General features: G+C 53.0%; 1 protein-coding gene across 2 annotated transcripts in view; it reads right to left on the minus strand.

Annotated features, from left to right (window-relative positions):
* Positions 1-12,679, minus strand: part of SLC8A2 (solute carrier family 8 member A2) — a 46,856-nt gene extending 34,177 nt beyond the window's left edge. The window contains exons 1-2 of one of the 2 annotated variants that reach the window (XM_025367680.1): positions 12,294-12,679; positions 6,037-6,727 (exon numbers count right to left, since the gene is read on the minus strand). In XM_025367680.1, the coding sequence (XP_025223465.1) occupies positions 6,037-6,711 (675 nt within the window). In that variant the 5' untranslated portion in view covers positions 6,712-6,727; positions 12,294-12,679. The remainder of the gene's footprint in view (positions 1-6,036; positions 6,728-12,293) is intronic. The other variant, XM_025367681.1, reaches the window with a different exon arrangement.
* Between the last annotated feature and the right edge of the window lie 2,019 nt (positions 12,680-14,698).

The following is a 14,698-nucleotide window of genomic DNA, read 5'->3' on the forward strand; positions in this document are numbered from 1 at the left end:
AGTTCCAATGCACAGCCAGGGCAGCTCTGAGTTTGGAGCCTGGCTTTGCCACAGGGATGACTATCTCGTCTCTTGGTCTATAAAATGGGGACGTTTCCAAGACTGAATGAGCACATGCATTCCTAGCACACAGCATTCTCAGTTTCTGACACATGAAAAAGACTGAAGATGTGAAATTAACATTGCCTGGCCAAGAATGGTGGCTCACGCCTGTAATCCCAGCACTTTAGGAGGCCAGAGTGGGTGGATCACCTGAGGCCAGGAGTTCGAGAACAGCCTGGCCAACATGGTGAAAACCCATCTCTACCAAAAATACACAACTAGTCAGGTGTGGTGGTGTGCATCTGTAATCCCAGCTACTTGGGTGACTGAGGTGGGAGAACTGCTTGAGCCCAGGACGGGGAGGTTGCAGTGAGCCGAGATCACGTTACTGCACTCCAGTCAGGGTGACAGAGTAAGACTCTGTGTTAAAAAAAAGAAGAAAAAAAAGAACATCGCCATCATTATTATTTAGTACTATTATCTCGGGCCCACAGAGGCCCAAGACTAGGTCTGCTGGTGGTCCGGCACAGGCCTGTCACATGAAAAGCATCCACCAAGACTCGAGGGTTCGCCTTGAAGATATTCATGGAAAGATTCAAATGTTACCTTTCCCATCAAAGATGAAGAAGAAAAGATTAAAGAGTATTTATGGGCCAGGCACGGTGGCTCACGCCTGTAATCCCAGCACTTTGGGAGGTGAAGGCAGGCGGATCACGAGGGCCAACATGGTGAAACCCCGTCTCTACTAAAAATACAAAAATTAGCTGGGCATGGTGGCACACGCCTGTAATCCCAGCTACTCGGGAGGCTGAGGCAGGAGAATTGCTTGAACCCGGAAGGCGGAGGTTGCAGTGAGCCGAGATCACACCATTGCACTCCAGCCTGGCGACAGAGCGAGACTCCATCTCAAAAAAAAAAGAGTATTTACGATGAGAAGGCCCCGAAGACCAGGCACGGTGGTTCACGCCTATAATACCTGCACTTTGGGAGGCCATGGTGGGTGGATCACTTGAGCTCAGGAGTTCGAGACCAGCCTAGCCAACATGGTGAAACCCCATCTCTACTAAAAATACAAAAATCAGCCAAGTGTGGCGGTGTGTGCCTGTAATCCCAGCTATTAGGAAGGCTGAGGCAGGAGAATCGCTTGAATCTGGGAGGTGGTGGTTGCAGTGAGCGGGGATTGCACCACTGAACTCCAGCCTGGGGGACAGAGTGAGACTCTATCTCAAAAAAAAAAAAAAGCCAGGCACGGTGGCTCAAGCCTGTAATCCCAGCACTTTGGGAGGCCGAGACGGGCGGATCATGAGGTCAGGAGATCGAGACCATCCTGGCGAACACGGTGAAACCCCGTCTCTACTAAAAAATACAAAAAATTAGCCGGGCGAGGTGGCAGGCGCCTGTAGTCCCAGCTACTCGGGAGGCTGAGGCAGGAGAATGGTGTAAACCCGGGAGGCAGAGCTTGCAGTGAGCTGAGATCCGGCCACTGCACTCCAGCCTGGGCGACAGAGCGAGATTCCGTCTCAAAAAAAAAAAAAAAAAAAAGAAGGTCCCTGAAACATCTTAAAAACAACCCTGGTAGGAAAAATATCTAAGATCCAGTTGCCACACCCTGCTATCACTGTGTTTACTGATGGCTCAGAGAACAGGCAAGACTTGCAAATAGTAAAACTGCATGAAACCAACAGGCAGATTTGGGAAAAGGAGCCGAATGTTCAGCGCAAGCTGTGAAATGAACTCTCTCCCTTCTATTAATTGAACCTACCACTATGTATATTGCAAGGGAGTCTATTCATCAGAAGACAATCCCAAACCCCTAAGATTTTTCTTCCTTCCTGCAGGTAAATAAAAGATGATTCTAGCCGATTCACAATGTTTTTCTAGAGCACCCACTAAGAATGTGTCCAGCCTGGGAGGGCACTGTGACATTTTCAGGCCTCCGTGGAGCAGGCGCACCCCTGAGATAGAGTATTGGAAATCTGGGGGTGTTTATGGGCTTCCATCGTCACTAGGGAGGGGGACATGGTCTTGGCCTTTCCTGGCCCGATGACATCCAGCAACTCACAGGACAGTCCCACACAATACAGAAATGTCCCATTTGCCGGCTTATTTCAGAACCCGCCACTAACGTTCTTATCCATGAAAACACTGTTTATGATAGTGATAATTTATAACTCTGTTTTACGTATTTCTTTTTTTTTTTTTTTTTTTTTTTTTGAGATGGAGTTTTACTCTTGTTGCCCAGGCTGGAGTGCAGTGGCGCAATCTCGGCTCACCACAACCTTTGCCTCCCGGGTTCAAGTGATTCTCCTGCCTCAGCCTCCCAAGTACCTGGGATTACAGGCATGCACCACCACACCTGGCTAATTTTGTATTTTTAGTAGAGACAGGGTTTCTCCATGTTGGTCAGGTTGGTCTTGAACTCCCGACCTCGGGTAATCTGCCCACCTCGGCCTCCCAAAGTGCTGGGATTACAGGCGTGAGCCATTGCGCCCAGCTTATGTATATCGTTTATATCTTTTTTAAGTGTCTTTTTTTTTTTTTTTTCCTGAGATGAAGTCTATCTCTGTTGCCCAGGCTGGAGTGCAGTGGCCCAATCTCAGCTCACTGCAACCTCCACCTCCCAGGTTCAAGCATTTCTCCTGCCTCAGCCTCCCGAGTAGCTGGAATTACAGGCACCCGCCACTATGTCTAGCTATTTTTTGTATTTTTAGTAGAGATGGGGTTTCACCATGTTGGTCAGGCTGGTTTCGAACTCATGACCTCAGGTGATCCATCCACCTCAGCTTCCCAAAGTGCTGGGATTACAGGTGTGAGCCACTGTGCCCGGCCTTATGTATGGTTTCACATACTCCAAATACACTTGTTTTAAGTCTCACGGCTACCTGTTCCTCTTCCTAGACTTCTTGCATGCAATGGTTTCTGATCTTTTTCTTTCTCTGAAGCCCAACTTATTCATTATAAATCGATGCCTGCATTTGGCTCCCTTGTCATGAGGGTAGTTGTGATGAAGCATTTCCAGGTGGAAATGCACTGTTCTGTTAGAAACCTTTTCTGGGGCCGGGCGCGGTGGCTCAAGCCTGTAATCCCAGCACTTTGGGAGGCCGAGACGGGCGGATCACGAGGTCAGCAGATCGAGACCATCCTGGCTAACACAGTGAAACCCCGTCTCTACTAAAAAATACAAAAAAAACTAGCCGGGTGAGGTGGCGGCGCCTGTAGTCCCAGCTACTCGGGAGGCTGAGGCAGGAGAATGGCGGGAACCCGGGAGGCGGAGCTTGCAGTGAGCCGAGATCGTGCCACAGCACTCCAGCCTGGGCGACAGAGCGAGACTCCGTCTCAAAAAAAAAAAAAAAGAAAAGAAACCTTTTCTGTAGGCTGGGCACAGTGGCTCACGCCTGTAATCACTTGAGGTCGGGAGTTCAAGACCATCCTGGCCAACATGGCAAAATCCCGTCTCTACTAAAAATACAAAAATTAGCTGGGCGTGGTGGCACATACCTGTAATCTCAGCTACTCGGGAGGCTGAGGCAGGAGAATCGCTTGAAACTGGGAGGTGGAGATTGCAGTGAGCCAAGATCATGCCACTGCACTCCAGCCTGGGCGACAGAGAAAGACTCCGTCTCAAAAAAAAAAAAAAAAAATAGAAATCTTTTCTTTGTAACACAGTTTGGACATTATATTGACTTTTTGGAAGCCAAATGCATAGGGGAGTTTGTTAATGAATAGCTAACATTTACTCTGTTCCAGGCAGACTATTTTAAGTCTTTCCACACAGAGCAATTCAGTTAATCCTCATGGCAGCCCTATGAAGTCAGCACTCTCATGATCCCCGTTTTACAGGTGGGGAAACTGAGGCATGGAGAAGCTAAGGAACCTGCCACACAGTGAGGGAAAGGCAGTGAGGGAAAGGCAGAGGCAGGATTTGAACCCAGATCTCTGGCTTCAGGTGCATGGATCAAACTCTGAGGCTACAAGATCTCTCTGTTATTACCTAAGAATTTCATATCAGCAGAAATAAAGGGATGTAACAAAATATCTGTTACATTCTCCTTTCTTCCTTTCTTTTCTTTCTTTTCTGAGAGAGTCTCACTCTGTCACCCAGGCTGGAGTACAGTGGGGCCATCTTGGTTCACTGCAACTTCCGCCTCCCAGGTTTAAGAGATTCTCCTGCCTCAGCCTCCCAAGTAGCTGGGATTACAGGCGGGCACCACCATGCCAGGCTAATTTTTGTATTTTTAGTAGTGATGGGGTTTCACCATGTTGGCCAGGCTGGTCTCAAACTCCTGATCTCAGGTCCTGCCTCGACCTCCCAAAGTGCTAGGATTACAGGCGTGAGCTACCACACCTGGCCTCAAAAGCCTTTTTGAAAGCCTAAGTCAGGACACTGACTTCATTTTAACAGCACCTTAAACTATATGATATATCACTGCATGCTTTTCACCATGGCAGATGGGAAATTCTCTCCTCTTTCTCTCTCTCTCTTTCAGGAGCCCTGTCTTCTGGTGTCACTGTCCTCCCCTTTCCTCACTGTGGCTTCTGATCTCTCTGTTATATATCCTCCTTCATAGAAAACCCACAAGGCATTTTTCTGTCTGTAGCTTCAGATCCTTCCTGGGAAGAAACTGTAACTGGCAGAAACCTGACAGATAGGCAAAAATAGATTACACACATGTGTGAATGAATCCTGGACACCTGCAAATAAATTATGCATGTGTGTGACTGAATTAGGCCAGGCCCATAAATAAATTATGCAAATGTAGGAGGCAGTCATGGGGTTGTGGGAAATATATTAGGCAAATGTTGTCAAGGAAGACTACATAGTATGCAGGTTAAGACACGGGCTGAGCGAAAGGCTAATGATTATGAGAATATAGGTATAAATTATGCAGCTGTGGGTCTAAATTTTGTCTCACTATTGGAATAAATTATGCAAAGCAGTCACTGGGCTTATATCGATGTTGCGTTGGATGAGAGTATACATTACACTGAAGTGGCATAAATTATCCCAACATCAGAAACTGATGATGAATAATGAATGAATCATGCAAACCGTGATTACATATCTGGCAAATGGCTAAATTATGCAGATGTAGGTATGGATCTATGCAAGCCTGTGGATAAATTATGCAAATTGCACTAAGTTACTCAAGTCAATTAGCAACGTCGGAAAACACAAGGCTGGATTATATGCGAGGGTAGTATGAATTATGTGAATGGAGGATGTCTTATTGCAAAAGCGGGACTCAATTATGCAAAAGGTAGGGAGTGTAGGAAAACATGTGAACATACCTAGCATGCATTACACAGATCACAGGGGCTCTGTTAGTACATACAACACCCTTTTGGAGCTAAAAGGTGCCCCTTCCAAATGAGCGTACTGTTATTTTTTTTTTTTATTTTTATTTTTTTTTGAGACGGAGTCTTGCTGTGTCGCCCAGGCTGGAGTGCAGTGGCCGGATCTCAGCTCATTGCAAGCTCCGCCTCCCAGGTTTTTACGCCATTCTCCTGCCTCAGCCTCCCAAGTAGCTGGGACTACAGGCGCCCACCACCTCGCCCGGCTAGTTTTTTGTATTTTTTAGTAGAGACGGGGTTTCACCATGTTAGCCAGGATGGTCTCGAACTCCTGACCTCGTGATCCGCCCGTCTCGGCCTCCCAAAGTGCTGGGATTACAGGCTTGAGCCACCGCGCCCGGCCGCGTACTGTTATTAAGTGCAAAACAGTGCATCCCTCCGGGCAAATCAATGTTTGCTGCACCCTCCAGAGATATGGCTGGGTAGCATCAGCAGGACTCCAGCTCCCCCCCCGCAGGACTTGCCCTGTTTGGCTTAATCCCCTTGTGCAGTCTGTGACCTGCACAACTGTACTTAGCAGCCCTCTCAGATGTGAGCGTGCATTTCTGCAAATACACCAATCAACATTCCAAGCCAAGAGCCGCCTCTCTGGATTTTGCAGACACACATGCATCAAGAAAGCATCCATGGGTCTTTGCTCACCTGGACCACACCCGGCGAAAAAACAGCAAGGATGAGATAAAGCCAAACGTAGGCGAAGATGCTCCAAGAGGCAGTGACGAAGAAGACTCGCAGGTGCTTGATCTTGCGGCTCTCGCCGGCTGGGATGACGTAGATGCACACGGCGATGACCACAAACATGTTGAAGGCAGCGCTGCCCACGATGGTGCCTGGGCCCAGCTCACCCGCCTGGAAGTTGTGACCGCAGACCTCGATGACTGACAGCAGGATCTCGGGGGCAGAGGAGCCCAGGGCCATGAGCGTGAGGTTGGACACTGTCTCGTTCCAAATGCGAACGGTGCCCACGCTGGTCTCGCCGTTGGCCTTGGTGATGGTGATCTCCTTTTCTTTTGACGTGATGACCTCGATGGCCGCCATGAAGCGGTCGGCGATGATGGACACTCCCAGAAACATGTAGACCATGGCCACAAAGTAGACCACTGCCCGTGCTGCCTTGTCACCCAGCGATGGGTCGTCGGGCTCCCACACGGGCAGCAGCACCCCTGGCTGGCAGCGGTAGGACCCCTGGCAGCCCCCTGTGCTGGTGTCGCTGTCATTGGCCGGGGGAGGCGGCAGGGAGGGGGTTGGGGTGGCTGCCCCGGAGCATGGGGGAGCCGCCAGGAGGAGTGCGACCCCCACCAAGGCCAGGGGAGCCATGGGGGGTGGTGGGGTCCTGTGGGGAAGGAGGAGGAGGTCTGGGTGAGGGAAGCAAACCCCTTTCTGTAACACAAAGGTCAAAGCTCACTGGGGAAGGAGGGTTAGGGGAGAAGCTGAGGACCAATGCAGGGAGGATGGGGACCCAGGGTGACGGAGACACAGAGAGACACAGAGAGTGCCAGAGACCCACAGAGAGAGAAAGACTGAAAGATAAGGACAGAGGAACCCCCATGCGCTGCTGGTGGGAATGCAGATTGGTCTATGCACTTCGGGAAACTACAGCCGAACACACCACGCATCGTGCAATTCAGCAGTTTTGCTCCTCGGTATGTGCCTGAGAAATAGGTCCTTATGTCCACTAAGGAACCAGGCGCAGTGGCTCACACCTGTAATCCCTGCACTTTGGGAGGCCGAGGTGGGTGGATCACCTGAGGTCAGGAGTTCGAGACCAGCCTGGCCAACATGGTGAAACCTCGTCTCTACTAAAAATACAAAAACTAGCTGGGCAGGGTGGCAGGAGCCTGTAACCCCAACTACTCCGGAGGCTGAGGCAAGAGAATCGCTTGAACCTGGGAGGCGGAGGTTGCAGTGAACTGAGATGGCGCTACTGTAGTCCAGCCTGGGTGACAGAGTGAGGCTTCATCTCAAATAAAATAAAATAAAATAAGAATGTTCATAGCAGCTTTATTTATAATAGCGTCAATCTTGAAACAACCCAGAGGCCTATCAGCAGTAAAATGGAGATAGACGTTTGGAGGATTTACACAGTGGAATATTATAGAGCACTGAAAAGGGAGTGAATTATTTGCTGCTGCACCCAGCACATGGATGAATCTCACAGATATCACAATGGCTGAATGAAGCCAGGCACAAAAGCACACAAACTGCAAAATTCACTGAGAGGCAGGGAGCAGGAGGCTCTGAGTTTGTTAGGAGATTCAGTCGCCAACTCGGCCCTGTGAAAGCTCTTGCGCAGGATTTGGGCTGTGGCGGGTGTTGGACCATGTCTGTCTGTTTCAAGTAGGGCTGGGGAGGGGTTGCTGGAGGGTCTCATTCATGTCCCTCCCCAAGGTGGTAGCAGGCATCAGTCTCTCCAGCTTCCCTGTGTCTGACCTGGGCTTTTCCTCAGGCTCTGTAAGTGGTGCAGTTCCTTAGGGGCTGTGACATCCAAGGCCCTGGGCCGGGCCTTCTGTCCCATTTGTGGGTGTGGGGGATCTACTGTTTCCTTATTTCTTTCCCTGCCTCTGGTGCTGAGTTTGAGTGGCTATTATCGTGTCTTATCTGGGTTTCCTTTTAAAACACAAATCGCTGGACACGGTGGCTCACACCTGTAATCCTAGCACTTTAAGGCCGAGGCAGGTGGATCACTTGAGGTCAGGAGTTTGAGACCAGCCTGGCCAACATGGTGAAACCCTGTCTCTACCAAAAATACAAAAAATACAAAAAAAAAAAAAAAAAAATTTAGCCAGGACTCGGGAAGGGGAACATCACACACCGGGGCCTATCATGGGGAGGGGGGCAGGGGGAGGGATTGCATTGGGAGTTATACCTGATGTAAATGACGAGTTGATGGGTGCAGCACACCAACAAGGCACAAGTATACATATGTAACAAACCTGCACGTTATGCACATGTACCCTACAACTTACAGTATAATAATAATAAATAAATTAAAAAAAAAAAAAAAAATTTAGCCAGGTGTGGTGGCGTGTGCCTGTAATCTCAGCTACTTGGGAGGCTGAGGCATGAGAATTGCTTGAGCCAGGGAGGCAGAGGTTGCAGTGAGCCGAGATCATGCCATTGCACTCCAGTCTGGGCGACAAAAGCAGACTCTGTCTCAAAAAAAACCCAAAACCAAACCAACAACGAAAAAAGCCCACAAATCGGCTTGCATCATCCCTCTGCTGTTCAGAACCCCCCATGGCTCCCATCTCACTCACAGCACCAATGTCCTCTCCAGGGCCTGTGAGGTCCTGCACAATCCGGCCCCGAATCCTTCTCTGGCCTCTTTTTCTGCCCTCTCCCCTCACCCAGTCTGCCTCAGCCACCCTCGCCTCCCCTCTGCTCCTCAGCCTCACCAGACAAGCTTCTGCCTTGGAGCCCTGGCACCTGCTGTTCCCCCTTCCTCGAACACACTTCTCTATTTGTGTATTTATTTTTGAGACAGGGTCTCGCTCTGTCACCCAGGCTGGAGTGCAGCGGCGCCATAACAGCTCACTGCAGCCTCGACCTCCAGGGCTCAGCGATCCTCCCTCCTCAGCCTCCCAAGTAGCGGGAAGTACAGGTGTGCACCACCACACCCAGCTAATCTTTTGTAGAGCCAGGAGTCTCTTTGTTGCCCAGGCTGTTCTTGAACTCCTGGGTTCAGGCGCTCCACCTGCCTTGGCCTCCCAAAGTGCTGAGATCACAGGCGCATGCCACTGTGCCCAGCCCACTCTTCCCCACATATCCACTAGCCTTGCTCCCTCCTCCCTTTCGGGTTTCCACTCTGATGTCACCTTCCCCGAACACCCCATCCAAAATGACACCCTCCCCCTTTGGGGAGTGCCCCTCCATTCCACAGGTGAGAGGACCAAGGTGCAGAGAGGTTATGGAACTTGCCCACATCATCCAGCACCAACTCTGGCTCCCAGGTTGTCTCTCCAAGAGTGGCCCTGACTCTGAGCTCGTCTGCCCCACCCTCGCGTTGCCATGGTAACCCAGTGGCTTATCAAAAAGGGAGGGAGAGAGGAAGAGAGGTGTCCCGGGAGCCTCCACGCTCCCAGACCCCTCTGCCACCAGCCTCATTTCTTCCAGGGGCCTGAAAAGTTCTTCTGAGCATCTAACCCACAGCCTGTCCCCAACTCACACCCACGTACCCATGGGCTGGGAGCTGGCTCCTCTGGGGGAGGGAGGCAGCGTGTTGGCAGAACTTCCCAAGAAGGAGAGAGCAAGCGAGGAGCATGCCTGTGTGCGTGTGTGCGTGTGTGTGCGTGTGTGTGTGTGTGTGCAGGCAGGGGCGGGGGACAGGGGTGATTCTTAAAGGGCACTGCACAATTAGCCCCCTCAGCAAGGCCCCTAATGATACGTCTAATTAGCAGCCCCCTAATTAGCAACAACTTAGGCATAATTACAAACCCACCAGGATCCAAAGCAAAGACTGTGCCCCCTTCTCCCTCCGCCTCCCCGGCTTTCAGGAGAAACAGGAGCCAGGAATTCTTCTAAAGCAGCAAACCAAACCCCAGTCTCTCTGGGAGGGAGCCTCAGCCTGGGAGTTCCTCCCTCAGCTTTAACCACCTGCCCCTGCTGCTGCAGTTCTCAAGGGAGACCAGGGCCAGGTGATGGGGGTTCTCATGTCCACCCTCCTAGCCCAGGGGCTGGGCCAAGTACAGCCTAGTGCAATCCCTTTTTCCTGCAAAACCTGGTTTCTCGCTGGGGCCTTGCGGGAGGAGCAGTCAGGGAGAGAAAGCACTAGATAAATATTTGTGAAATGAATGACCAAGAGGTCTGAGCCCTGTCACTGGGGACCATGGGCTCCCTCTGCTCCCGGCTCCTGCCTCTGCCTCTCCATCCACCAGCAGCCCTGAAACCCAATCTGCTTTTAGAATCCAGGGGCAAAAGGATCAGGTGGAGCCCAGGGTGGGAATGGGGAGGGCAGATGGCAGGCACCATCTCCCAGGGCCATCTCTCCCTCCCTTTGTGGGCCCGTGGCCAACGGGTCAGCAGTGAGCACCCCTGTTCCACCTCACGCGCCTCTTGGGTCCTTGGTCAGAAGAATGGGACTGCGTGCCTGGGGGTGGGTGCAGTCTGGCGTGCCAGGTAAGACCTGTCCCTCATATCCCTCACGCTGCCACCCCACAGTGGGGCGGTGCTGCGAGGGGTGGTTCCTGACTGTGCCTGTGTTGGGGGGCTGGCCCTCAGACTTCTAAACATGCACGTTTACTGCCCCAGCGTGAGCCCAGGCGCTCCCAACCACCTCGAAATGGTCCAGTGTGGGGATCACATCACAGGGTTTGGGTGCTTGGGGCTGTGATACACTGATAATAGGTAAACTGAGGTCCAAAGGAGGAACAGGGCTCTTAACCTAGTGCTCTTTAAAGTCATCTGAAGCCCCCCCGCAGGCACTGTCACACAGGGCTGGGATCTCACCTGCAGCCAGGGAGACACACACACACACACAGACCAGGGCTACAGGCACAGCCTCATACCTTTTCTCCATCACTCACTCTCTCGCCCACCTTCTCCAGGGCCCCCTTCACTCAAGGAAGGCAGACAGTGTGTTGGCCAGGGCCCTCTCAGCACCCCCCAAGAGGTGGCGGAGAAGCTGTTGAGACCCACCCCCATTGAGACAGGTGTGAGGCTGGCACACCAGGAAAGGGATGGAAGTGAGACTGCAGGGAGGACTGGCCTGGTCTAACCCAGTACCCAGTGCTTGCCCGGAGCAGGAAAGGTACTCAGTAATTATCAACAAGAATGAATGAATCAAGAGCTGAACAAACAGCAAGAGGTATGGAAGTTAGACGGTAGGAAGGACTGGTCCAGTTATACGAGGAAGAATGGGGAGGTTAGCTTGAAGGGAGGTCTGGTCTCATCTCTACTACAAAGGCTACCGGTTAAACTGCAAGAAGGACCAGCCTCAGAATGTCAGAAACAAGGCAAGGGGAGGCGGGCTGGGTTCTCAGGGGAAAGTTGGGGTGGGTGCCGGCTGGGAGGATCAGAGAGAGCAAGGGAGCTCTGCTCAAGTGGGGAGAGGAGTTTAGAGGACTCCAGGCCTGGGGGAGCCCACTTGGCGGGTGGGGGAGGTCTTCTTCCTCCAGGTCTCCCCTGCCAGGGGCGGAGACAGTGGTGTGTAGGAGGAGGGCGCACTGGCTCCCAGGGAGAGCCAGAGAAGAGGAAAGAGAGACAGAAACAGAGACTGAGATACCCAGAGACAGAGATGGAGATGAGGGGGAGAGAGAGAGAGAAAGAGAGAGAGGGAGAGAGAGATGCGGACATGGGAAGAGACAGAGACACGGAGAAAGCAGAGACAGAGAGACACTGGAAGGCTGAGACAGGGGAGAGAGGCAGAGACACAGAGACACAGAGAAACAGAGATGGCGCAAGAGGAAAGGAGAGAGAAACCCAGGACTTAGAGACAGTAGAGACAGAGCGCCCCGGCACAGAGACACAGAGAGTGAGACAGGAGTGAGAGACTGAGAGACAGAGACTCCCAGAGGCGGCCAGACTCTGCTAGACAGAGACCCCTGAGAGATGTGGAGAGACAGAAAGATGAGACCCAGACACAGGAAGGCGGGGGCGGAGGTAGAGAGCGCGGGAGGGGGGGTGCCCCAGACGGGGTGGGGGCGGGGTGTCCTAACCCCCCCAAGTACCCAGGCGGCCCCCCTCCCCAGCCGCCTGAGAACCAGGAGGGGCTGAAGGTGTTGGGGCGGCTGGTGGCACTCCCACCCCACAGAAGGTACCCATGCTGGGCCAGGCAGCCCCCCACCTCCATAAACCAGCCCAGGGAAGCCAGCTTCAGGCTTCCCGAACCGCCCCCATTCCGCGCCTGGGGTAACCCCGTCCTTTTCCCACGCCCCCACCTACCCACCAATGGGGTCTCTTACCTGCAGCTACAGCCTGCAGCAGGTCCCCCCAGCGCTGGGCTGGCAGTGGTGGGCGACTCCGCCCGAAAGAGAGAGAGAGATTGAGAGAGAGAAAAGCCGGAGACTGAGAGGGAGAGCCGGGGAGGAGGGGAGGGAGAGGGGATAGAGGGAGGAGAGGAGGAGAGGGGAGGGACACGGGGGAGGGGGAGTCGGCGAGGGAGCGAGAGAGGGGGAGGAGCCGGAGAGAGGGGGAGGAGGCGGAGGCGGGCAGAGGGGAGGCGGTGCGGGAGGCGGGGGAGGCCCGGGGAGGGGCCTGGGGGAACAGGGCGGGAGGAGCAGGGAGCCCGAGCCTCCTCCCCAGCCTCCGGGTTCAGCACCAGAGGCAGGGGACAGCAGCGGAGGGCGCTCCTGTGCGTTTCAGAAGCAGCCCCCGCCCCACAACACACACACGCGCGCACACACACACACGCACACAGTCTCCCAGCCATACAAGGGCCAACAGCTACAAATAGTTACAGACTCACAGAACTAGGGGGAGGGCAAGAATGTTTAGCTGGAGTCAGATCCAAATTCACATACTGTGCCTGCACAGCCTCACAAAGGAGGCCAGAAACAACCACAAAGACACCCATTAATAAGAATAACAACAGCTGCCATGCATACAGGCAGCCCTGACCACGTGCCTGGCATCGGCACCACATTATTATTTGAGACAGGGTCTCACTCTGTCACCCAGGCTGGAGTGCAGTGGCACGATCTCAGCCCACTGCAGGCTCAACCTCCTGGGCTCAAGCAATCCTCCTGTCTCAGCTTCCCAAGTAGCTGGGACTACAGGTGCCCGCCACCACCACGCCAGGCTTTTTCCCTCCATTTTTTTTTTTTTTTTTTTAAGAGACAGGGTCTCACTGTTACTCAGGCTGGTCTCCAACTCCTGGGCTCAAGCAATCCTTCTGCCTCGGCCTCCCAAAGTGCTGGGATTACAGGTAAGAGCCACCGCACCTGGCATGTTCTAACTTTTTTTTTTTTATAAATTCAGGACATATGTTGACACAATCGACCGTTACACCAACTTTGTGAGGTAAATGCTATTATGAGCTCCACTTACAGACAGGGAAACCAAGGCACGAGGTGGTAAATATAGCTCCAGATTCCACACCCTTAACTGCTGCACCGTACAATTCCCCAGGCTGAGGACGGGTCAAGTCAAGAAGAGACCTGCAGGTGGCTCACGCCTGTAATCCCAGCACTTTGGGAGGCCAAGGCAGGCGGATCATTTGATGTCAGGAATTTGAGACCAGCCTGGCCAACAAGGCGAAAACCCGTCTCTACTAAAAATACAAAAAGTAGCTGGGCGAGGTGGCACACAGCTGTAATCCTGTAAGCTACTTGGGAGGCTGAGGCAGGAGAATCGCTTGAACCTGCGAGGTGGAGGCTGCAGTGAGCTGTGATCATGCCACTGCACTCTAGCCTAGGCGACAGAGTAAGACTCTGTCTCTAAAAAAAAAGAAACAGAAATGAACTGCAAAGGGCCAGGCAGGTGGCCTGGGCTCCTGAAGACACAAACTCACGCACCCTCTGATGGGCCCACACACATACCCCCACACAAGCACACACCTCTGCGAGGCATACCATCACTACACCTACTCCCAATCCCACTCCGCCCCACGACAGGGGGTGGTGGTGTGTGAGTCGGTGTGGAGTGCTCCTTCTCCGCAGGTGGACAGTGGGAGGGAGGGGGCCCTGCTCGTGCCACCGGTCCTGCCCACTGCCAGTCCTGGCTGGACACCATCAGGCCTGCTGCCAGGGGAGGGAGAGGATCCGGCTCCCTGCAACTTCCCACGCCTGGGCCTGGCTTCTGGGAAAGAGGGTGAAGACAGGGATGGCCAGGAGTTGCTGAGCTCCTAACTCCCATAAACGCTCGGTAGACAACTGGTGGCTGGGTCTTCTCTGTCAGTGCTGGTGGTCAGACTTCTGGGTGGACCTCCATAGCGGGAGGCAGACAGATGGCCAGAATGACTACAGTGTCTGCCTCTCCCCTGAACCCCCCAGGAAGCAGGTGTCCTGCCCAACTCCTGCCCCCAGCCTGGATATGGCCCAGGAAATGATCATCCCCCAACCCTGCTGACCCAGATTCTATTCCTGGCCTGCAGTGGAGGGAGGACAAGACTTGTATCGTTTCCACCCTCCACTGGTCCTAGAGACACAGGCCTCTGATTCCTTCTCCTGGTAATACAGAAAGGAGCACAGGAGGCCGGGCACGGTGACTCACGCCTGTCATCTCAGCACTTTGGGAGGCCGAGGCGGGCGGATCACCTGTGATCAGGAGTTTGAGACCAGCCTGGCCAACATGGTGAAACCCTGTCTCTACTAAAAATACAAAAAATTTAGCCGGGCATGGTGATGCACGCTTGTAATCCCAGCTACTC

The sequence above is a fragment of the Theropithecus gelada genome, chromosome 19, assembly GCF_003255815.1.
Source record: "Theropithecus gelada isolate Dixy chromosome 19, Tgel_1.0, whole genome shotgun sequence".
NCBI classification, from domain to species: Eukaryota; Metazoa; Chordata; class Mammalia; order Primates; family Cercopithecidae; genus Theropithecus; species Theropithecus gelada.